This window comes from Mesoplodon bidens (genome assembly GCF_964165515.1).
Source record: "Mesoplodon bidens genome assembly, chromosome: 3".
NCBI classification, from domain to species: Eukaryota; Metazoa; Chordata; class Mammalia; order Artiodactyla; family Ziphiidae; genus Mesoplodon; species Mesoplodon bidens.
In genome coordinates, this window is record NC_138178.1 from 112,625,718 (window position 1) to 112,651,332 (window position 25,615).

The window sequence follows — 25,615 nt, forward strand, 5'->3', positions numbered from 1 at the left end:
TTAGTTTAAACTTTTAATCTGGTTCAAGTTATTATCACCAATTTATTACCAGTTAGGTCTTGGATTTCAAGAACTAATGTTGGAGCATGTATTGGAATTGTACGATAATTTTTGTTCAGAATTCAGCACAACTTTCTATCATTATTCAATAGTTTTTTTGGCTTATTATTACACATTGTCAAATACAGGTTACATTTTAGTTTTTCTTTGAAAACAAGTAATTGAATTGTATGAAATCAGAAGGTTATGTTTCCAGCATAGAATGACTGTTTTGATACTCAAGATAGGGCTCAGAACTCAAAGGCTGTCTTAGAATTTTAGCTTTAACAAAAATCATAAATAAAAGCTGCACTTAAAAGAAAGCACTGATACATAACTAAAAGTGAGTAACTGAGCACGTTTTGCTGACATCTGCATCATTTTGATGCTTAATGGATTCCAATTGCTCAAGTAAGTATTACCAGTGATGCTGCCCATTTCATGCTGCTGGCCTCTGACAGCACAATGAAAATGTGGGAACTTGTAAGGACAAGTGACACATCAGATAAAATCTGCCTACCTAATAGTATGTGAGGAGGACATTGAAACTTTGATATAGTAATGGTTTTATTTTAAATGTCTGAGTCTTAAAAACCAAACCAAACTGTACTTTGTTTTTGTTCACTCTTGGGGTTTCTCTGGTTTTCCTTCTTAAGAGTGATTTTGTTTGCAAAGCGTGGATATCCATTAAGAATTTAAATATTAAATTGTGTCCCTGTGGGAAAGTGACAATTATCCCTTACCTTGAAGATCCCATGGCTCACTGAGAATGGCTAGGAGTTCCAGTGCAGCACACATTCTAGCCCATTTTTCTTCATGCTACATGTCTGGAGGATGCTTCTATCCTAAGATATTATGTGTTCGGTGGAGCTCACCAGTAGCAAAGAGAAGAGCCGTTGGCTCCCTTACCTAAATCCCAAACTAACAGTAAATAAAGAGAACAGAGAGCAGATTTGTGAGGTAACCTCTCACCTTGGATGAACTTTCAATGTGAGTATCTGAAAAATAGTAGGATTTTCGTGGCTTAGAAAGAGATCAACTTACCTGTGTGCACTGAAGGCCCAGTGCCCAGGAATATGGCCTGTGACTCTATCTGAACTGAAACAAAGGCCAGCTATCCAACATGTGCTCACCTGACCTGTTGGCCCTGATCATTGGTGTCAGGTGAAGGAGTGACCTTTCTATCATCCTCTTCCCAGGTTAAGGCAAAGGAGTCATCGTATATTTGCTTTTCTTTATTGCAGGACATTTGTGAAGACATTTCTGATCATGTTGAGCAAATCCATGCCCTCCTTGAAACGGAGTTCTCCCTGAAGCTGCTATCCTACTCCGTCAACGTGATTGTGGACATCCACGCGGTGCAGCTCCTCTGGCACCAGCTCCGCGTCTCAGTGCTGGTTCTGCGGGAGCGCATTCTGCAAGGTCTGCAGGACGCCAATGGCAACTACACCAGACAAACGGACATTCTGCAAGCTTTCTCTGAAGAGACAAAGGAGGTGGGTGTTTTCCTTGAAGCCAAATAGTGCATTGTCAGGTGTGATTATTTGAGGATGTTTTCAGTTCAGAGGTGTGGGATAGGAATTCTTCATAGGTAAATAAGCAGGTCCTAAGCCGGGTGTTGAATCTAGGTATAGTGACTAGAGGCTTGGGCACTTCTAATGTGAATGAAGCTAAAAACCAGAGTTCATTCACTCCCGGTAGTTTGCACAGATACCACCCGTAGCTGTTGGTGCTAACCTGGCTTCCTGTTCCTCGTTCAATTATTTGATAAATATTCATTGAGTGCTTATATGGGCCAGGCACTAGGTGCTAAGAGTGTAATAGTGATCAAAGCATGGCCTTTGCCTTCAAAGAGCTGAGACTAGTGGGGAGTGGAGGCAAGTGGACAGACATTAAGACCAGACTGTGATCTGCGTGATCTACATGCAGATACAATGGTCTACATGATGCCACTGGAGGACACAGAAGGGGCACCTAATTCAGACAGGGAAGCCTTTACAGGAGGAGTGAGTCTAACCTGAGACCTGAAGGAGAAGCAGGATTAGACTGATGAACAGAGGTAGAAACTGTCCTAGACAGAAGGAATGGCATGATCAAAGATCCAGAGGTAAGAGAGAGAATGACAGCCTCAGAGAGGAAAAAGTTCAAGGGACCAGGAAGCAGGATTTGAAGTAATATGTAAGCAGAGGTTAGATCATGAAGATGAAAAGCCGTATTAAAAAGTCATATTAAGAGAAGTGGACTTTATTTTGAGGATAACAGAAGAGTTTGTTCAGGGAATTGATGCAATTCAATTCATGGTTTAGAAAAATCATTCTGGTTGCAGTGAGTCATATGGACTTTAGAATTTTGCACAACCAGTATATTTAGATTTTTTTGTACTCATAGTAAGCATAGTTTAAAGAGTTTGTTGCTGTTAATCTTGATTCATAGCTTAAGAATGAACACTGTAAAGTTAAGTCCAAGTGAACTTTCCTATTCCCAAATAAAACTGACATATATGTCAGAGCGAGAGAGAAAGAGAGAGAGGGAGAGGCATTGTGCTAGCTTAGGGGCTATATATACGTGTGTGTGGATGGATGGATGGATAGATGGATGGATGGATAGGTAGGTAGGTAGATAGATAGATAGATAGATACCGTGTATAGATACATAGAGTGTGTGTGTATGTATATAGTCCCTTGGCTCTTGAAACCCAGTTTAGTGCTCTACTGTTGATTTTGTGGAAAATATGTATTATACAAATTTAGAAGGCATTTATATAAATGTGGATTAAAAGGCCTTATAAAGAGTGTTGCATCTCATTAAGTTATTAATGTTTCAGTGGCTCCAACATTATCAACAACACAAAACAAATCTGGGCTTCTTCTCATAAATGATTTATATTTGTTGATTATTGTTTTTGTAATAATGATGCTCTTGCTGTGGCAAATTCCCTGCAGGCCCTGGAAGTTTCTGGGAATGAAAATCTACTGGGCTCACTTCTAACTTTAGGTCACAGTCTTTGTTTTCATTTAGCTTTTCCTAATATTGTGGCAATGAGGGAGGTGATACAGACTTTGGTAGAGTTCCTTTTAAAATCGTAGAATGAATATGTAGGTGTGTGAGATAGTCCTCAGATGCCATCCATCCCAAGTGGGATCCCTAGAAGGTCCCTGATTGGGACCCTTGTGGTTATGGAAAACTACACAGAATCCCAAACTAGTCAACTCTGCCCTAAATCTGGTGTTTAGGAGGAGGTGTATGCTAATGAGGTGGGAGATCAGAGATGGGGAAGGTTTGTCTAAACTCTGAAGAGACAGTACTTTAGATATCTACCTGGTATCTCCAATCTGTACATTCTTTTTTTGTTTCTACCCATGTGTTCTCCTGGCTCTGTCCAAAATCCAGTATTGATCAGTCATCAGATCTGCCCACTTCCAACCACTTAGCGGGGGCATTAGAAATCATTGAGTCAAACCAACTCATATTACATATTTATTTATTCATTCAATAAACATTTACCGATCACAACTCTGATTAGAGCTGGGGATAAGAAAGTGCTCTAGGGTTTATTGTTATTGTTGTTATTGTCGCTTTGTGAAATATGTTCATCATGTGTTTATTTGAACTTGTATTATTCACAGAGTGGTAGCCCAAGAAAGATGAAAAGCCATTGAGACTAACTAATTGTTACTGGCCACTATTTTCACAGCTATGTAGCGAGTTTATATTAAGTAGTACCCATCATGGGTCTCACAATGTGAGCTCAACAATTACTTACAGATTAGATTGAAAGCAATTTAGTGCATTTTCATGTTTGAAGTCAGTCTTTAGTCCTGTTGTAGAGATGCAGGAATGCGTTGTATGACGGGTAAAGGAACAGTGGATTCTCAACCATCTGCTTTGTGGACATTTCTCTGTGAATTGAAGCACTGTCTCCATTACCATCTTTCCTGAAGCAATGGATTCCTGATCCTATTTGTTAGTGTTATTTGTTTCTGTCAGCACACTGGAACTGGGGAAAGTAGGAAGAGAATTAGGATAAAATTCTCAGCTTTATCAGAATAAATTCAGCTGTGAAAGATTTATAGAATGAAGAGGGAGATGGCGTAAAACATGCTGATAAACTAGAATAGTAAATGTCCTTCCAGTGAAGGTACATTCATTTTTCTCTTCTTGGAAGTCAGTTGAGTTTCATAGTCCATTAGATAATAGGTTTGGAAGTCAAGAAAGTGTCAAGTTCTCTTTCTGTCTGTACAAAAACAAAGTGAGTTTTATTCCTTTACTTAAATATGGAACAGACCATATCTTGTAAACAAATTGGCAAATGCCTTACTGAAACAAAACCAGCTGAACAAACAAAAAATACTTTAGGGCAAAGCCCCACATTGTGTAAAAAATGTGTTATACTGAAATTTTCTATATTTCAGATACTGTGATAAGCAATTTATATTTATTGTTTTATTTAGTAAGGAGAGTAATGGGTATTAAAAGTAGTTCCATTTCGATATTACTCATCCATAAAAAAGAATGAAAGATTGCCATTTGCAGCAACATGGATGGACCTAGAGATTATCATACTAATGAAGTAAGTCAGACAGAGAAGGACAAATACTATATGATTATCACTTATATGTGGAATCTAAAAAATAATATAAATGAATTTATTCACAAAACAGAAACAGACTCAGAGACATAGAAAACAAACTTATGGTTACCAAAGGGGAAAGGGAGGGAGGAGGGATGAATTAGGAGTATGGGATTAACAGATACAAACCACTGTATATAAATTAGATAAAACAAGGATTTACTGTATAGCACAGGGAAGTATATTCAGTATCTTGTAATAATCTATAATGGAAAAGAGACTGAAAAAATATATATGTAACGGAATCACTTTGCTGTACACCTGAAAATAACACAATATTGTGAATCAGCTATACGTCAATTTAAAAAAATAGTTCCGGGCTTCCCTGGTGGTGCAATGGTTAAGAATCCGCCTGCCAATGTAGGGGACACGGGTTCGAGCCCTGGTCCAGGAAGATCCCACATGCCGCGGAGCAGCTAAGCCCGTGCACCACAACTACTGAGCCTGCTCTCTAGAGCCCGTGAGCCACAGCTCCTGAGTCCACGCGCCTAGAGCCTGTGCTCTGCAGCAAGAGAAGCCACCACAATGAGAAGCCCGTGCACCGCCATGAATAGTAGCCCCTGCTCGCCACAACCAGAGAAAGCCCGAGCGCAGCAACGAAGACCCAACTTAGCCAAAAATAAATAAAATAAATAAATTTTAAAAAGCTCAATTTTATAGATAGAAAAACTGAATTTAAGAGAGGCCAAGCGAATGCTTAAGGGCATAAACCTAAGAATAATTAAATAAAACAAGCAAAACCAGCCCTTAACTGATCTCTTTGGTAAAAATAATAATAATTATTTCCTTCTTCCTTTCCTTCCTACTTTCCTTTCTACCTCCCCTAAATATTTATTGATTTCTTACTCTTTATAAGGCACTAGGCATTCAAAGATGAATAACACATGCTATTAAATGTTAGGAATCACTGTCATAATTTTGTTAGATCCTCAAACAGTTCTGGGAGGTTGGCAGGGCAAGTGCTGTTATCCTTATTTTACAGATGATATTATTGTATCTGTCTTACAGATAAGAAGACTGAGGCTGAGAGAGGTAGTCACACAGGTAGTGATAACTGTTAATAGTAGTAACACAATAGCGAACATTGATTAAGAACTTACCATATGCCAGATGGTGTGGTAAGCACTTTACCTAAATGATACTCACCCTCTCAGTGGGAACACATTGGTCCTTCCAGAGTACTCACATCATTGCACTTTGTGTGTTCTTCCACGAGCACTTATCACAGGGCAATTTATATTACGACAAAGTGTGTGCTAGATTTGAACTTAGTGATTGTTGACACCAGATTATAATCATCTCTGTATCTCCCACAGCACCTAGTTCGTATCGCTGTATATAAAAGTCGATGACTTGAACTGAAGTAAATAATGCAGATAATAACTGCTTTAAGTGTGGAAGAGGGAGATATCACTGTAGGTTGGTTGACTGGGATTGATCATGGAGTTTAGTTATTTGACTCATAATTTCAGCCTGTAGAAAATGGAAATTGTCAAGAATTATTACTATAGTATAAATAAAAATATTGAAAGACTTTGTCTATTTTCCCTTTTCCCATCAGAAACTAAACTTTGCCTTGCTTCCCATTTCCCTATCATTGCTTGTTCCTCTTAGTCCACTGCTGCTGTCTGGAAGGCAGTCAGAATCAGAGCACCAACATGGGAGTGCTGAAAGGAATCTGAGCAAGGGCCTCGACCTTGTGGTCTGAGGACTCTGGGGGGCTGTAGCCTTCTTGTACAAGGTCTATGAATTTATATGTTAGTAATTGAAGCATAACAAACACCATGTAGTGAAATTAGGGGAGGAAGGGAAGAGAGGGGCATACAAAATTTTTTGCCGTAACCATAATTAAAACAGTGAAATTCTGTTTTCAACTCTTCTGAGTGAGGTCACTAAATCAGGGCACAAACTCAACTCTGAAATGGCAGTGGACACTAATATAAACCTTGGGGGCATTTCAGTAGGGAGATCTTCAAATCTCTAAATTAGAAGTATCAAATCTCATGTTCAACTGGTGACAGAATTCACTGTTAAACAAAGAAAGATCTGAGAAGGCATTTGGAATTAGAACTTCACTTAACTTATTTATGGGCAAGGAGCAAAGCAAAATTTCTTGTTTCAAATTAGGGAGGAAAAAGGGTTTCCTTGATGTCTGAGACAATATTGAAGCCAGCAGTAAAGTGAATAAATTGCTCATCAATAAAGTGAATAAGTTACCATCTCCATAAAACATAACCTTCATCTGAGAAACTGCTTCATAACATATTAAATGGGGGCCTGTCTGAGTTTGGACATTGCTAGGCTGCCATGACACAGCTAAAAGCACTACAAAATAAAATGTGGTATTTCTAAAATAAAAAGGCCAGTAAAAACAACATGCACTCTTCCCCCACCTCCATATCCACCTGTGACTTTATTACTTACATGCATTAGAAAACTATCTGGGAAGGTGGTCCAGTAGAAAGCAGTGGGACTAAAATATTAGTATTACTAAACAATATTTTAAGAAATGAAACTCATTATTTATCGGCTCTGAGAAACTTCAGAGAACTTTATTTTTTTTAAATTGCCTCTGCACTGTGAAATGTAGAAAAATACTTTTGAGGAGTGCTCTTAAATAATAGCCAACTGTGTTAAAATATATGGGTAGATGCTTGCCACTTGGTCTTTAGGATATGAAATGCATATGCTATGTGCTGTTTTTTGTTTTTCAGGGAGGGATTTTTTTTTTCACATTAAAAAATGCAGTATGAATTAAAACTAGTTACCCTTGAATGACAGTCAGCCATGCACAGCAGTAGTTGGCCTTATTGGGAACAGAACGGGAGAGGGCTCCCTTTGGAGCATTAAGTGTTTTTGAGTATGGTATTTTCTTTTCCAAACGAAGGACTGGCTAGGGAAGGGATCTTCAGGGGAAGACTTAATTAGGAAAAGGCATCCATACCCTATTATCTAGATGTCTTATGCCATATGTTCAGCTAACATCATTTATTGAGTACCTGTTATTTTTGAACAAGACAGTATCCCCTGGTCTTAACGTTCTGTGACCACCAAAATTGGGATCAAATACTTTCCCACGGTTATGGTATTCCTTGCCTGTCCAGAAGCAGGGAGCTGACATTTTCATGGGTCTAATTTTTACCTGAACTCTCACATCTCTTTTTTTCTATTCATCATAGGAACATTTTTCCTTAATGCCTCTTTGACCTCACTTAAGTAGGTACAGTGCTGTAAATTTGTGATAAAAATGATTAAAAATAATGTAAATTTCAAATAGTTAATAATTTAAATACTAACTTATGGGATAGCTTTGGAGCTTAATCGCTATTTATAGTACTATTTTTGTAAAGGAGTAAGTTCTGAACATTGAACAACCAAATAAAAAAAATTTTAGTAAATACAACCTGCTTTTAAATTGGAATTTCCTCTATTATCCTCTTGAAAATTGCATGAACTGTGACTTTTGTTTGACTGGCTCATTCCTTGGTGTTTTGGGCTTCTGACTTTTTTCTTTAAAGATCCTGTTCCAGATATGAAGCATAAAAGCCAAACAATTCTAGTTAGACCATTTTTTGTTGATATTGGCAGTTAATATTGGTTTCTTACTTTGTGCAGTATAATTTAGCATAGGGACACCTCTCATTTTGATGAAACTTCCCCCCTTGATATATTTGATTAGTAAAAAAATACATAATAAGTCATAAGAGTAAGCATTCATTGAGTACCCATCCATGTGCCAGACTTGTGTCTTACATATTCTGTCTTCTTTAAGCCTCACAACAGCCCTATGGCATGGCTTATTGTTTCATTTTTACAGATGAGGGAAATGAGGCTTAGTGATATCAAGCTACTGGTTCCTGATCACATGAATAATTAGTGCTTGAGCTAGAATTTAACTCTGAGGTTTGGGCTTTTAATTACTGGAATCAATGAAAACTACATAATCAGGGGAATAAACTTCATGAAGGCATAGAGATACATTCCAAAATGTCTTCATTCATTCATTCATTCATTCAACAGATGTATCTTTGAATTCTGTGTAGCTCACTATGCTAAGTGTTGCAGGTATCCTGGAAAGTCAGCCATTTTCTATGTGATTTATACTCTTGTGGTGCTTACAAACTATTGGGATAAACAGATTAATCAAATAATCACAATAATATATATTTAAAGCTTTAGATAAATATTTAAAGAAAAAAACATAGTTTTGTTTTTTTTTTGCTGTACACGGGTCTCTCCCTGTTGTGGCCTCTCCCGTTGTGGAGCACAAGCTCCAGACGCGCAGGCTCAGCGGCCATGGCTCACGGGCCCAGCCGCTCCACGGCATGTGGGATCTTCCTGGACCGGGGCACGAACCTGTGTCCCCTGCATTGGCAGGCGGACTCTCAACCACTGTGCCACCAGGGAAGCCCAAAACAGCATAGTTTTATGAACACTTACAAGAAAAGATTCTGACTTAGGTGGGTGTTTGGAATCTTGCAGAAGTGAAGCTTGATCTGAGGTCTGAGGGGTGAGTAAAAATTAACTAGTTAAGGGTTTTACAGGTGGGAAGCTTTCTTGGCAGTGGAAATAGCATGTGCAAAGGCTCTGGGGCAGGAGGAACACATTCAAAAACTGGAAGGATGATACCGTAGCCGGGTGCAGCCAGGGAGGGGAGAGTGGCTTGAGAGAGGCCTCTTCATATCTGTTCTTAAAGGGTTTGGGTTTTAACCTAGCAGCAGGAAGTTAATAAAGGATTTTAAGCAGAGAAGTAATAGCATCAAGACTTGAAATTTGTAAAGGTTACTCTGGTGGCAATGTGCAGGACAAACTGGAGGAGAGGGCATGTCCGTTTAAAATAACATCCAGTGAATCAGAGAAAATTATGGCACAGGGGTCAAATTATGGGTCAGACAGCCTTTGTTTAAGGCTTAGCTCAGCCTTAGTCCCGAGGCTATGTCCTAGTTATGCACCTTCTTTTGGCTCAGGCTCCACTTACGTAAAACAGGGACAATCGTACAGACCCCAGAAGAAAATTGTTTTGAGGATTAAATGAAAAAGTAGTAGTGGTAATCAACCACCCCCATTTATAAGATGAGGACATTGAGGCCTAGAAAGGTAAAATGAGGTTTTTCATCATTATTATTTATCTGGATGTTGTGGAATAAGAGTGAAGGGAGTAGGAGGTAAAGGCAAGGTAAAGGTCTGAAGGGAGAGAACAAAGCAAAACAAACAATTGACCCCCAAAACTTGATGTAAGGTCCTGGAAAGGCCAGATCTTGGGATAACCTGGTTGAAATGATACAGGGTCCTGCTCACTCCATTCCTCCTCCAGGAGAGCAGAGATCAGGGGATATAGCCACCCTTTACATTTCAGTTTTCTTCCTTCATCTCCTGAGGGCCTCAATTAGACCAGCTATCCTTCAGCCTGGTAGGCATGAAGGATTCCAGGGGCCCTTCTGCCCCGAACAGATCATCAAGTAAAAGTCTCCCCATTTGTTGTGTGATACCAGCACCTGCATTAGTAATGAGAAAAGAACCTGAATTATACAACTAAAGATTAAAAAATTAAAAACACTTACTTATAATACTATTTTTTAGCATAGGGGAATTTCAAATCAGCCTACCCTGAAGGAAGGTGGGCACTTGGCATCTAGCACACACAAATGGAAATGGGGGTGGGGGTGGAGGGTAGGGGAGAGTGCACACAGAGGGCGGGGATGGGGGCTAAGATGATACACTTTTGACTCATTAATTTTCTCCAGGATTTCCTCTGTTTACCTTTAAAAGGTGGGGACAAACAGAAGTTGGCCTTGAACTATTTTTGTTATGTATGCAAATTCAATAGTTCATCTTCTTGTGATTTGTGAATATATATTTAACACAACAGACTTATTCTAATTAATTATTCTACTTTAAAATATTTACTGAGCATCTACTATGAGCCCACCACTGTGGTAGGTGATGGAGTGATAAGCAAAAGAGACATCCATGGAGATTTTACTCTCATATTATTTTGTTTTCAGAAATGTTATTACTTAAGGCATCACTTAAGAAATGCTTACTAAATGAAAAATATACCATTTTAAAATAGAAAGTTAGGGTAAGAATGGTTATTTTTGGCTTGGCCTTAACCATTTCTATCAAGGCTCTGTTCTCCAGATTAAAGAAAAATCCTTAAATATTTAAGAACAGGATACTATATAAAGCAATATGATAATTAATTGAATATGCCTTTCTGTATCTCAAACCAGAAGCAATTGAGATTGATGCATTTTTGACCTTTATAGTGGCCTCTGCTGAGATTTCATGTGAGCAGCAGTTGAATATAATGTTGCATTTACTGAAACCATTTCCGTTGTCTGTTTCAGGACCGGCTTGATGCTCTAACAGAAGTGGATGACTCAGGACAGTTAACTATCAAATGCTCTCAGAATTACTTGTCTCTGGATTGTGGCATTACTGCTTTCGAACTGTCTGACTACAGTCCAAGTGAGGATTTGCTCAGTGGCCTGGGTGATATGACCTCTAGCCAGGTCAAAACCAAACCCTTTGACTCTTGGAGCTACAGTGAAATGGAAAAGGAGTTCCCTGAGCTTATCCGAAGTGTTGGGTTACTTACGGTGGCTCCTGATGCGGTCCCTTCCAACTGCAGCGAAGCAGTTAGTGAGGAGGTGCCTCAGGTGTCTCTTTCAGCAGATGACAGAGGTGGATGTGAGGAAAACAGTGCGGCCACAGCGGAGGAGCAGCCAGGCTTAACGCAGGGGCCGTCATCTTCAGGGGAAGCTCTGACAAATGCTGGACAACCCTCTCTGGAGACTGTGAAGCAAGCATCTGATTCCTCTTCCCAACTTGGGGCAAAGAATCAACAGCCTCTTCCTTGTGAAAATGCAACCCCCAAGCGATCCATCAGAGATTGCTTTAATTATAACGAGGACTCTCCCACACAGCCCACGTTGCCCAAAAGAGGGCTTTTCCTTAAAGAGGAGACTTTTAAGAATAATCTGAAAGGCACTAGTGGAAAGAAGCAGGTGGTTGATCTCAAGCCTGAGATGAGCAGGAGCACCCCTTCCCTGGCGGACCCTCGTGACAGAGCTAAACTTTGCCTGGTGTTACAGTCTTCTTACCCCAACGGACCTTCTACTGCCAGCTGCTCATATGAGTGTTTGCACAAGGTGGGGGATGGGAATCTTGAAAACACAGTCACAAGTCACATTAAGGAGATCTCCTCCAGCCTGGGGAGGCTGAATGACCATAAAGAGAAACTTCGACTTAAAAAGCCTCACAAGACCGTAGAAGAGGTGCCTTCATGCCAGACACCTAAACGGGACCCCAGTTCAGGCAAGCAAGCCAAAACCACTAAGGGCTCAGTAGTGCCGAATGGAATTCCTTCTAGCACTTCCAAGGCCATAGAGGGGCCAGAAACAGATTCTGCTTCCATGTCCTCACTTGAGCCATATAACCAGAGTAGTTGGAATGCCAAATTGCCAGTGCAGTCAGAATCATCCAGTTCACCACCTTTTAGTCAAAGCAGTGAGTCCTCTGCTGGCTCAGACAACGTCACGTCTCCGGTACCCCTTCTTTCAGAACACAAAAGCAAAAAAAGCTACACCTCCTCCCCAAGTCACGTCACCAGGAACGGTCAGGTTGTGGAGGCCTGGTATGGCTCTGATGAGTACCTAGCACTGCCCTCTCACCTTAAGCAGACAGAAGTATTAGCTTTGAAGTTGGAAAACCTAACAAAGCTTCTGCCTCAGAAACCCAGGGGAGAAACCATTCAGAATATTGATGACTGGGAACTGTCTGAAATGAATTCAGATTCTGAGATCTATCCAACATACCATGTCAAGAAGAAGCATACAAGGCTAGGCAGGGTGTCTCCAAGCTCATCCAGTGATATAGCCTCTTCGCTCGGGGAGAGCATTGAATCTGGCCCCCTCAGTGACCTTCCTTCCGACGAGGAGTTGTGCGTGCCTCTCTCTGGCATGAAAAAATACATTGATGAGAAGTCAGAGAGAGCTTCATCCTCTGAGAAAAATGAGAGCCATTCCACTACAAAGTCTGCTTTAATTCAGAAACTGATGCAAGATATTCAACACCAAGACAACTATGAAGCCATATGGGAAAAAATAGAGGTAAGGGTGGTCTTCTTAATCTGAATGATTTCTTACCTGATTTTTGGAAGTATTGCTGGGAAAAGGTGAACTCTTCTCCACCCCATGATAAAATGTGTTGCTATTTTTGATAAACATAACCGATTCCCTAAAGAAAGAAAAGAAAAAACACACGATGATCACTGAGTTGTAACAGTGGCATCACTAGGAACTGCCCTTGTCCGTGCATTAGCTTGATGTGTCCCTGCTGGTATACATCTCTCTGTTGATATTGCTCAAACCTAACATGGCTCCTGATGAGTGGTGGACCCCCTTGAACAGAATACAAAATAAGGTAGAACAGTAGCTGTGCACACGCCAGTACCTCAGGAATACATGGATGGAAAGTTCCAGTTACCCTCAGTGCTTTTTTGATTTGTTGGTTCTAACCCCAGAATAGCTCTCACATCTCCAATATTAACTTCTTGTAGAAAAAGACCAGATATTTCTAATTTATCAGGAATTTTTGTCTTCAGTCTTCCTCCTCTGGCTAATAACCATGCTACCTATACTGTGTACCATCTATGGGCTCTGAGATTGGGGAGTTGATATTTTGGGTAAATCTGTACTTTTAGAACAAATTGTTATGTGATGAAATCTTTAAGGACAGACATCAAAATTCTCAGAATTCAGCTCCTTAATGTAAGCTGTGATTTAAGATACTGGATAAAAGTATAGTACATATGGACAGAATGACCTGGAGGAAGAAAATGAAGGTACATAAAACAAAGAGGGTAAAGCTAACAGCAATATATAATAATCGTAACATATATTAATAATTGTTTACTAAGTATTTATGTGTCCAACCCTCACAACAGCCCTAATATTAACCCCATTTTACGTAGAGGAGACTGAGGCTGAGAGAGACCAGGCAGTCTGCTCTACAACCCATACTATTAACTAAATGCTCCCATGCCTCTCCATTAGGAAGTGACTAGTACGTACTCCATGTAAATACTGTAGTATTGTAGAGAAGAAATAATATCAGTAGAGCTAGGATTTGCCTGGGAAGTTCTTGTGAAATAATAAACCTTCATTGGGGCTTTGAAGGATGTGCCAGGATTTAGAGAGAAGGAAGGTGGGCATTTCAGGTAGAAGGAGCAAAAACCAAAACGCAGAGGTGGGTATTGGGAATGAGCATGGTATTGGGGTCCACAGCTGTCTTGACTGGAAGGTCAGTGAGCAGAGAGCAATAAAAGTTTCCATACATTTAATAGACCTGGTAGCTGCAAGGCCCTGATGGCCAGACCAAGGCAGTTAGGATTTGTCTACCAGGCATCCATGGTAACTTCTCTGAAAGGGACTGAGAATAGTTATACAACTAACAATAACTCATGTTCCTTGGGCTCTTATTTTGTGCTGGTTCTGTGCTAACGGCTTTACATGCCTTATTCTACTTAAGTCCTGGGAGGTAAGAACTTTTCAGATGAAGATGCTAAGGCAGATTGTGGTTAGGAAACTTGCTCAAGGCCTCACAGCTAGTGAGTGCAGAGCCAGAATTTGAACCCAGAGCCGGCACACTTAAAACAGTGTGTGCCATGGCCTCCAGTAGCCTTTCTGGAAGGCCTAATTGGCAGTAACAGGAAAGACGGTCATGGCAGCCATGGCGGTGACCAGTGCAGAGATGCCTGTGGCAGCCAGTGTTAGGGGCTGCTGTGATGGGGGATGAGCGAATGGGGGGCGCTGTTGATAAAGTGAATGGGATCCAGGAAACTGGTTCCAGCCCTTGCTCAGTCATTAAAGCCAGGAGTGGCCCACAGCTAATGCTGCTCCATTCTGGGCCTCGTTTCTTTTTTGTAAATAGAGATGTTTTAAGTAGATGATGGCTATTATACCAACTTCCAATGGAAGCATCCTTTTATTCCATAGTTGTACAAAGATGAAGCTAAGTTTTCAGTCTCTAGGGACTGGTATACTTTTGGTTTTTTTTTGTTTTTTTGTTTTTTTTTGTGGTACACGGGCCTCACACTGCTGTGGCCTCTCCCGTTGCGGAGCACAGGCTCCGGATGCGCAGGCTCAGTGGCCATGGCTCAGGGCCCAGCTGCTCCACGGCATGTGGGATCTTCCCAGACCGGGGCACGAACCTGTGTCCCCTGCATCGGCAGGTGGACTCTCAACCACTGCGCCACCAGGGAAGCCCTGTAGTTTTAATAGAAGGAAACATTTGGATGGGTAGCTGCTTGAGGTGGAGGTGAGGCAGGTAATTTTAAAAAATGCATGCACTGATATTGAGTATACGATGAAACTTTTAAGAGGAAATGTAGGCCATTGGAAATACTGTCTTAGAGTTGGGATATGAAATGAAACCTAAAAGGGGATTAAGCCCCTTCCTCAGCCCAACTTCCTTTCAATGCTTCAGGCAGGGGTGACTACAAATCCCCATGTCAGTTGACCTTGGGTATCACATTCTAGCTTTGACCTCCTCCATATAGTGACCCAGAAAACGTATTCAACCAGGAAAATATAACATAATAAGAGAGGGTATTATTTAACATCTTCCTTGTATCAGGCAAATACTTGGCACTTTACCTGAAGTAGTGCTCTCATAAGATTCTCAAAACAATCCTACAAGGTAGGTTTTATTATCTTACATTGACCACTTCTCTACCTCTCCAGTGCTCCCGTCTGGTCCTAGCCACCATCACTTCCTGCCTGGATTACTGAGGTAGTCTCCTAACTGGTTTCCCTGCTTCCATTCTGCTCCCCTTACAGTCTATTCCCAACAAAGCAGCCAGAGTGATCCTTTTAAAACATAAATCAGGGATTTCCCTGGTGGTCCAGTGGTTAAGAATCCACCTTCCAATGCAGGGAATGCAGGTTCGATCTCTGTTCGGCTGTGGGGGGCGACTAAGATCCCACATGCCGTGGGGTAGCTAAGCCTGCACGCCACAACTACTGAGCCCGTGTGCTTCTATTAGAGGGCCCGCGAGCTGCAAACTACAGAGCCCACACATTCTGGAGCCCATGCGCCACAACTAAGACCCAACACAGCCAAAAAAAACAAAAACATAAATCAGATCATGTCACCCCTCTGCTCAAAACTCTGCAACAGCTCCCATGGCATTCAGAGGTCCTACATGGACTGGTCCCCTGATTTCCTCTCTGACTCATTTCCAACTGCTCTTTCCCATGCTCACTTCACTCCATTCCCCCTGGACCCTTTGCCGTTCCTGGAACAAGCTGGGTACACCCCTGCCTTTCAGACCTTTGTCAGCTCCCTCTGGCTGCACATTCTCTGTCAGATGCATTTTTTTTTCTAATTCCTCCACCTCTTCTGAGACTTGGTCAAATAATAATTTCTTAGGGAAGGTTACCTTGACCACCTTTTAAAAAGTGTGACCTAACTTCTTTTTCTTTTCTTCTACGGCTTTCACCATATTCTGTAATTTTATATAATTCTCTTATTTAGCATGTGTATTATTATTAATTTTTGTCTCCCCTTGCTAGACTGGGAGATCTGTGAAGGCAGACATTTTTATCTGTTTAGCTTGCTAATGAATCTCATGTACCTAGAACATTGCCTGCTACATAGTAGGTGCTCAATAAAGGTTGTTGAATGAAAGAATGAATGAGTCCCCATTTTGGAGTGGAGGAGAGGAGTTCAGGGAGATGAAATCACCTCTCCTAAGCTGCACAGTTAATAAGTCATAGAGCCATGCTTCAAGCCCTATCTGCTTTGCTCTTCCCACTAGATAAAGTCTTGGGAATAGAAGAATTCCCTGAGAGACTGAGGATAGATGGAGAAGAGAAGAGGAGGACAACTGACTTTCAAGTTTTAGCCCAGTTACGAGGCAGGAGTAAGGAAGAGGCCTAGTTGTGGGGACCAGGAAGGAACAGGATTCTCGGGTATTAAGTAAATGAAGGGAGAAGAGATGTTTAGTATGATGAACACTAGCTTCATTCTTTGCAAAATGGAGATCAAGAAGAATAAGGATAAAGAAAAAAAATAACCTTCAACCTTTAGATTTGTTTTAAAGAGTCAGTGAGGACCTTAGAACTCATCCTGGAAGACATGGCTCCATTAGGTTGGACTCATTGGTACCAAGTTAATGGATGCATGACGTAGCTGATTCCTTTTCTCCCCAGAGATATAAATGTCTTCAAATGCTGGATTATGGTGTCCCAGCTATAGTTCAGTGACTCAGCTGTTTGTTAGCATTTTATCTCAGAGACATCTATAACCCAATTTAAAAACTTCTTTGGTGCCAGCTAAGAATGTCCTTGCACATAAATTATTTCAGATTCATTGCAGCAAATATTTGTCTGAGTGCTTGATCTTTGTAACTAGGCTATGTAAAATTGCAGTCTAGTCTGTGGTAGCAGCACAAAGACAGTCACCCTTGCTGCTGCCTAGAGGTAGAGCTGGGATGTGGTCAGTAATACCAGGTTAATGGGAATGTAGAGGAGGTTTGGTCCTGGGATTAACTTGGCACTGATTTCTGCATTTCTTTTTCCAAGAGGTAAAATGGTCCAGATAGGATCCATCCTATCTTTCACCCTCATTTCGACCATATGTTGACACATCAATGATACCACACTGATGATGGCAGTCATTAAAGAAATATCATGTTGTCCTGTGTTCTCTTTTCCTTCTTCTTCCATTGCGGTAAAAAAACATAACATAAAATTTGCCTCCTAACCATTTTTAAGTGTACAGTTCAGTAGTAAGTGTATTCATATTGTTGTGAAACAGATCTCCAGAACTTTTTCATCTTGCAAATCTGAAACTCCATACCAAAAACAACTGCCCTTTTCCCCTCTCCTCCAGCCCCTGTTAGGCACAATTCTACTTTTTGTTTCAATGAATTTGACTACTTTAGATGCCTCATATAATTGGAATCATATAGTATTTGTCTTTTTGTGACTGGTTTGTTTCACTTAGCATAATGTCCTCAAGATTCATCCATGTTGTAACATATGACAGGATTTCCTTCCTTTTTAAGGGTGAATAATTCCACTGTATGTATATACCACATTTTGTTTACCCATTCATCTGTGGAGGGATATTTGACTTGCTTCCACTTCTTGGCTATTGTGAATAATGCTGTTATGAACATAGGTGTGCAAATACCTCTTCAAGACCCTGCTTTCAATTCTGTGGGTATATACCCAGAAATTGGATAGGATTGCTGCTGGACCATATGGTAGTTGTACTTTTAATTTTTTGAGAAATCACCATACCATTTTCCGTCATGGTTGCTCCATTTTACAATCCCAACAACAGTGCACAAGAGTTTCAGTTTCTCCATATCCTCATCAGCAATTGTTATTTTCTGGGTTTTTTTTTTTTTTTAAGATAGTAACCATCCTAATGGGTGTGAGGTAATATCTCATTATGCTTTATTGGAGTATAATTGCTTTACAATGGTGTGTTAGTTTCTGCTGTATAACAGAGTGAATCAGCTATACGTATACATATACCCCCATATCCCCTCCCTCTTGCATTTCCCTCCCACCCTCCCTATCCCACCCTTCTAGGGGGTCACAGAGCACGGAGCTGATTTCCCTGTGATATGCGGCTGCTTCCCACTAGCTATCTGTTTTACATTTGGATTTGGTAGTGTACATATGTCAATGCTACTCTCTCACTTTGTCCCAGCTTACCCTTTCCCCTCCCCATGTCCTCAAGTACATTCTCTACGTCTGCGTCTTTATTCCTGTCCTGCTCCTAGGTTCTTCAGAACCACTTTCTTTTTTAGATTCCATATATATGTGTTAGCATATGGTATTTGTTTTTCTCTTTCTGACTTACTTCACTCTGTATGACAGTCTCTAGGTCCATCCACCTGACTACAAATAACTCAATTTCGTTTCTTTTTATGGCTGAGTACTATTCCATTGTATATATGTGCCATATCTTCTTTAACCATTCATCTGTCGAGGGACACTTAGGTTGCTTCCATGTCCTGGCTATTGTCAATAGAGCTGCAGTGAACATTGTGGCACATCACTCTTTTGAATTATCTCATTATGATTTTGATTTGCGTTTCTCTGATGATTAGTGATGTTGAACATCTTTACATATGCTTGTTGGCCATTTGTATATCCTCTTTGGAAGAATGTCTATTCAAGTATGTTGTCCACTTTTTAAATTGGGTTATTTGATTTTTTGTTGTTGAGTTCTTTATATTCTGGATCTTAACCTTTTATTATATATTTGATTTGCAAACGTTTTCTCCCATTCCTTTTCTCTCTGTTGATTGGGCCCTTTGCTGCACAAAATTTTTAAAGGATGATGTGGCCCCATTTGTCTATTTTTGCTTTTGTTGGCTGTGCTTTTGGTGTCATATCCAAGAAATCATTGCCAAGACCCATGTCATGAGGCTTTTATTTTATGTTTTCTTTTAGGAGTTTTACAGTTCAAGTCTTAGGTTTAAGTCTTTGAGTTATTTTTTTTTTGTATCTCAGTGTGATTACCTCTCGTGCTTTAAAGATCTCACCCCTAGCTTTTTCGTGTGGTAGGACACAACTTCAAGAGACAAGATTCGTCTTTAGGAAGACACTTGGGAGTCACTCTTTTTAAAAAGTCCTGTCTGCCATTCTTTACTTGATTTGAAACAGCTGTATTTTTCTTTATTTGTCCCCAGAGTAACTTATAATCAAGATCTGCTGTAAATTTAATTTTCACTTGCCTTTGATGTTTCTTTTATACCAACCACATAGCAGTTTTCCTAGAGTTGGTGGAGTGGTAGTCTGCACTTTGGTGTTTATAATGATCTCTGAAGAGCATCCTATCAGATAGGAAGCATTTTAAGGTTATTGGATTCCACTGTTCTTCACTGGCATTTCGTTTTGTATGTGCCTTTCCCGTATGCTAACCTTTTCCCTCACAGTTGCTAGTCTTCCTCCGATATCTGAATTCTCTCTCTTCCTTATATCTTCTCTCCTATTCTTTTTCTTTACTATTCTTCTGGAATATATAGTTTTCACTCTCTGGCACCTATTTTCCCTTTTAATTTCCTTCCCCAAGAGTATCTTCTACTTTCTTCCTCTGATGTTGTCCTAGAGATTCTCAGATTCCAAATATGAGAGGACTATGAGTTGGCTCTTCATCACCATTCGAGCTTGAACCCTTGATCTTCTCAGTACATTTCTTAGTCTTAGAAATATGTATCCAGAGGGTTGAGGAACTGTTTAGATGCAAGAATAAACAATTCAGTTTAAATATCAAGGAAGAAGCCACATTTTTAAAGAGTTGGGAAGGCTCAGCTTTGTAATTAAAATTGGAAGATTCAGGAGTCCTAAAAGATCACAAATTGGACATGAATTGATAGTACAGATTATTATTCAACAAGCGGTGTTAGTAGCAGAATGCTGTAGGAATCTGAATATTCTTCTTTATGCTATGAACAATCTAAACTTTTCTTTTAAATTCTGGACTTAGAATTTGAAAGAGGTAGGACAACATAATTCTAGGCTCTGTTTATTAAAGAAGATAATATTTGATAAGTCTCAAGTGGAAAGTTACACAAGGGAGAGCGAGGAAGGAAGAGAACAAGTGTACCTAGACCAAGCATCACGGGAGGTGGACTACTTGAGCTGGACCTTGAATAATGAGTAGAATTTAGAAGAGATGAGAAGGCAGAATGTTAGTGACAGAAGCTTTGGTATAAGCTAAGGTTGAGGGCAAGAATGTTTAAGGTATATTTGGGAAATAGTAAAGGGTGTAGGCTAAACTGCTATAAACAAAGAGATCCCCAAATACAATAAGATAGAAGGCTTTTTCTCTCTCACATAACAAGAGGTAGGCAGACAATCCAGGGAAGATAGAGGCCATCTAGGGATTCAGGTGCTTTCTCCCTGTTGCTCTTGTATTATGGTGCACCAATGCTGTATCTGTGTTCCATCTCACCAGAAGGGGAACGTGGAGAGCACCCAGCTTTCTTCTCACAGACAGGACTTGGAAGTTGTACACATTTCTTCTGTTCACATCCCATTGGTCCAGACTTTGTCATATGGCATCACCTAACTGCAAAGGAGTCTGGGAAATTAGCCTCTAGGCTATGAACTTTAGGAGGGAGATGTTCTCTTAAACCAATTGCTGGTTAGAATAGAGTTAGTTGAAGGGAAGGGGAATATAAAGTTAGAAAGAAAGGACCAAAATATGAACTTTGAATTCCAAGTGTTTACGTAGCACAGACATAAAATAAATACCTGTCTAATGAATGCATGAATAAATGAATAAGTGAGTGAGTGAATGTATTATTCAGATTGAACTTTTTCCTTTAGACCAGGAGTTACAAACTAAAATGACTCTAAGAGGGGCAGACAGATAATATAAATGAGTCATACAGCCGGGTGGAAGTGGGGAGTGAAAGAGACTGAGTAACGGAGGGTAAGTGCCAGGTCTAGAGGGCAGCCAACTGCTCAGTTCCAAGTGATTGTTGCACGGGAGTGTGGGCGCTGTGTGGCAAGATCTTGCAATTTTTAAAAAGAAATAGCAAATCTGGGGATTCCCTGGTGGCGCAGTGGTTGGGAGTCCGCCTGCCGATGCAGGGGACACGGGTGTGTGCCCTGGTCCGGGAGGATCCCGCATGCCGCGGAGCGGCTGGGCCTGTGAGCCATGGCGTCTGGAGCCTGTGCTCTGCAACAGGAGAGGCCACAACAGTGAGAGGCCCGCGTACCGCAAAAAAAAAAGAAATAGCAAATCTGGGTTGTATGTGACATCTCCCAATTTGTTAATTTTTGGTCTGAACATTTACAAACGGGCCAAATAAAACACATCCATAGGATAGGTTTAGCCTTCAAGTCACTAATTTGCAATCTTTCTGAAGAGGAGACATTACTTAAAATTTTTGGCTCAGGTGGTTGGTAGTTTAAGGTTCATCTGGCCATGGTGTGCTGGATACAGCTCTAGCGAAGTGGTTCTTGATTGTGGCTGCACAGTATAATCACTGGGGTACTTTGAAAAAAAATTCCAACTTCAGCCTCCACCCAGAGCTATTAAATCAGACTCTTGAGGGATAGGTATTTTTTAAAGCTCCTTCATGCATTTCTGATGTACAGTCAAGGTTGGTAGCTAATGCTCTAAGACTAATTTTGAAGGTTATTGCTAAAAGGGTCTGAACTGTGGTTTTGGAAGCCAACTAAGGAAAATAAAGAAACAGAGGTGGGCTTCCCTGGTGGCACAGTGGTTGAGAGTCCGCCTGCTGATGCAGGGGATTCGGGTTCGTGTCCTGGTCTGGGAAGATCCCACATGCCACGGAGTCGCTGGGCCCGTGAGCCATGGCCGCTGAGCTTGCGCGTCCGGAGCCTGTGCTCCGCAACGGGAGAGGCCACAACAGTGAGAGGCCCGCGTACCGCAAAAAAAAAAAAAAAAAAAAGAAAAAAAAAAAAGAAACAGAGGTGGGAGATGTTATAAAAGACAAATCAATAGAATTTTGTGGCTTTTAAAAAATGAAATAGTGGAGGAAGGGGGTCAAAAGAGTTGAGATTTCAAGCTGAGGTTTGGGGCAGGGAGATGTAAGGACTTTAATAAATGATTCCAAGGGACATAAGAAATTAAGATACACAGTTGATGAACAGGGCAAAGGTAAATGTTATCTTATATGCAAATGCTGTGGCCAAATCCAAGTTGAGAATTCTCAATAACATTAAAAAATAAAGCTACACAGTTCTTTTTAAGGGTAATATTGTATATATTTGTGTATAATTTATTTGTTGCAATGCCAGGAAGAAAACTGAATTAACATTACTAATGGATTTGTTGGGACAGTTGTCAAGGTCATTGCTCAAGGTTGCTGGAGAAGAACCATAGGGATCCAAAGCAAATACCTTCCTGGTTAACCCAGTAGGAATGTTTCAATCCTGCGTCAGTTTGGTTTCTGCAGAGCTTTAGCTGGGTCTCGAGCCTTTATCAGTGGTGATTTAGCACCACCGTGAGGCTGCATCCAGTCAGTGCGTCTCGTTTTTACCTTCTGAAATGTATGCGGAAGGTGCAGTTTTTTGTTTGCAGTTTTAAACATTAAGATGAAAATAGTTCTTTGTTATTTTCTTGGTGTGAAAAAGCTATGATTAAATTACATTTTGCTGTGTCAAGATGATGAAAGTTTCTAACTGCATTTGACAGCAAATATTTCTATGATGATGAAAATCAAAAGAGGAATAAACTTAGTGTTGTATTTTTAAATTCAACTAAAATTATTATTAGGATATTAGTGAATTCTTCTTTAACCTTAAGCCTAGAGTAATGACTCTGTATTAACTGTAGGATGTTTTAGAAAGGTAGCAATTAAAAAAACAAACAAAACCTTGACATATATTGCCTACTTATAACATGTCAGGCAAAAGATGCTAAGAGTTTTATTCATTTAACACATTTAATTCTCAAGAAAAAAAATCCTTCTTTGATGAAGACACTTTTATTATATCCTCATTTTACCAATGAGGACAGAGATATTATACATAGAGAAGTTAGTTATTTACTTAAGGGTACAAGACTTAAAAGCAGGAACTTTGGGCTCAATTCACAGCCCCCTACTGTTTAATTATGAAAACTAGAATAAGTTGCTGAAAGTTTACTGTTTAAATCTCCTAGTCTTTAAAATGGGATATTAATTATGTTTGTTACGCCATTACACAGATTATTGTATGAAATTACAAAGAGCAGCAGTTCATTGTAAACTCTAAAGGCTACATACATACTAGTCTTATCACTATTGTGACTTTTCCTATGAATTCAGGGAATAGCATAAACAATAATAGGAAGAACTAGAATAAGAATCTTAATTCTGCCCCTGTGTAGCATTGTGACCTTGGAAACTTAACTCCCAAGCCTCAGTTTCGAAAAATAAACATTAGTAAAGAAATTGAATTGGCTGACCTCTTAAGATACATCTCAGTTCTGAAATTTTATAAGAGACTAAGAGGCATAACTAAGAGATGCAGCCAGTTCTCTGCAAAATATTCACTGGAATATATCACTTCAACATGGAATTTCTTTCTGTTGCATGGAATTCTGGGTGAATCTCCCTTAGAAGACTGTAATGGTAAGTGAGTGTGAGGCTATGGCATTAGTGAGCTTGGAGGTATGCAACTATTCATGCTGCATTCCCAGCACTGTAATGTGAGAAGAACCAGACATCCTAGAGGAATTTGGGGCCTGGCTAGTGTTTGCTAGATGCCAGGAGACCATGGACAATGGTGAACGGCAAACAAGTGAGTAACCCAGTAAGAATTAGATATGGATTAAGGTCAGCTAAATGGAGCAGATTGGAAACATTCATCTTGGCAGATTTGCCGTTGTGATGTCTTAAAATTAACTGTCAGCACTGCTGTTTGTGCTCTGTTCTGACAATATGGGGGCAGATCATTCCAAGAGTGTGGATTCTGTGTCTGGCTCACTCATGATGTCAGATCATGTCTGAGGCTCTTGATCTCATTCTATAAAGATGATTGGCGTGAGATTTGCATGGTGAATAAGCAACTTTACCCAGGAAAGGTGCTGCCTGTATGCTGAGGCCCAGGTGCTTTCCATCTTTCAGGTAGATGAGGTTCTGTGTATTATCCCCTATGTTATCTTGAGCAAGTGACTTGATCTCTCTTGCCCCAGTTTCCTCCCTTGCAAAATAGGGTTAAAAGTGTATCTTCCACATAGAGTTTTTTTTTGTTTTGTTTTTTGTTTTTGGACCATTAAATGTGTTAAAATGTGTAAAGAGCTCATAATAGTACCTGGCATGTAGTAAGCGTTCAATAAATGTTAGCTCTTGTGGTTGTTATTATTATTACTATTATGGGAGGGGAGGGGTGAGGCCTCCGCAGCTCTTTGTATGTAGATGGCTCTGGCCTTTTGGGATCAAATGCTACCACCCTATTTTCTCCTCCTACCTTCAGGCATCTTGGTCATTATGAAGCTTCAACCTCCTACTCACCCCCAACCCACAATGGTTAAGGCCGCCTGTCCTCCTTCCTGGGACCTGTGATAGTCGCCCTAGACTCCTGCACCCCTCTTCCCTGTGAGACTCTGGGCCTTCTGCCTTGACAGATGATTCTTATGTTGTGTTAGAGATAATTCTCCTCTAACTGGCCCAATAATTTTAGTTAATGCACTTCTCTGACGTCTTAGAAAGTTTATGTAGGGGAATTTATGCTATGAATGTGTGTTCAGATAAACACAAACAACCTTCTAGTTTATAATATTGTCACACAACAACTTATAAATAATATGTACTTATTTGTGTATAATTTGTATTTATACATATTTATAATACATATTTATAATTATGTACTTATAAATAGTAGTTCCCACAGCACTCTAACCAGAGGAATCTCATTACAACGTATTATGGGAAGAAAAAGGAAGGGACTACAATAAGTTTACAATTGCCCCTGAGACCCCTGACTGCTAAAGATGGAAAAATGAAGCAAGTGTTTTGAAGAGGTAGCACTAGGTTGAGATCATTTGCTGGGAGAGGAGCACTGAAGCTGGGTTCTGAAGGATAGATATGGTGAGAGGATAGAAGGCATTGGGAAGGTATATGGAAGTCACCAAAGATCAGTTCCCTGTGTAACTAAGAGAGAACAGGTAAATCATCTGAACATCTCTGGCTCTGAAGGAGGCTCTATACGCAAGAACCACAGATGGTAACAGTAAGAAAGGCATGAGAAATTGTCCAACTTAATTCCCTCATTTTACAACTAGAACATGCCTCTCTCAGGAGTGCTTCCTATTAGCACATCCTATTTTCTGGTTATACCAGATTTTGCGAGCTTGTCACAAAGGGGCAGCAAGTACTTTTTTTTTTTTTTTTTTTCAAGATCAACATGAATATGTTCCTAGTGCCCCTCAGCTGTTGGCTTTTTATCTTTGTTGCCC

At 40.2% G+C, this 25,615-nt stretch overlaps 1 protein-coding gene across 4 annotated transcripts in view; it reads left to right on the top strand.

Moving 5' to 3' along the window:
• Nucleotides 1-25,615, top strand: part of AKAP6 (A-kinase anchoring protein 6) — a 595,645-nt gene that overhangs the window by 311,321 nt on the left and 258,709 nt on the right. For all 4 annotated transcript variants that reach the window (XM_081229677.1, XM_081229676.1, XM_081229679.1 and 1 more), the window contains 2 exons: nucleotides 1,284-1,535; nucleotides 11,020-12,783. In XM_081229677.1, coding sequence (XP_081085803.1) covers nucleotides 1,284-1,535; nucleotides 11,020-12,783 — 2,016 coding nt within the window. The remainder of the gene's footprint in view (nucleotides 1-1,283; nucleotides 1,536-11,019; nucleotides 12,784-25,615) is intronic.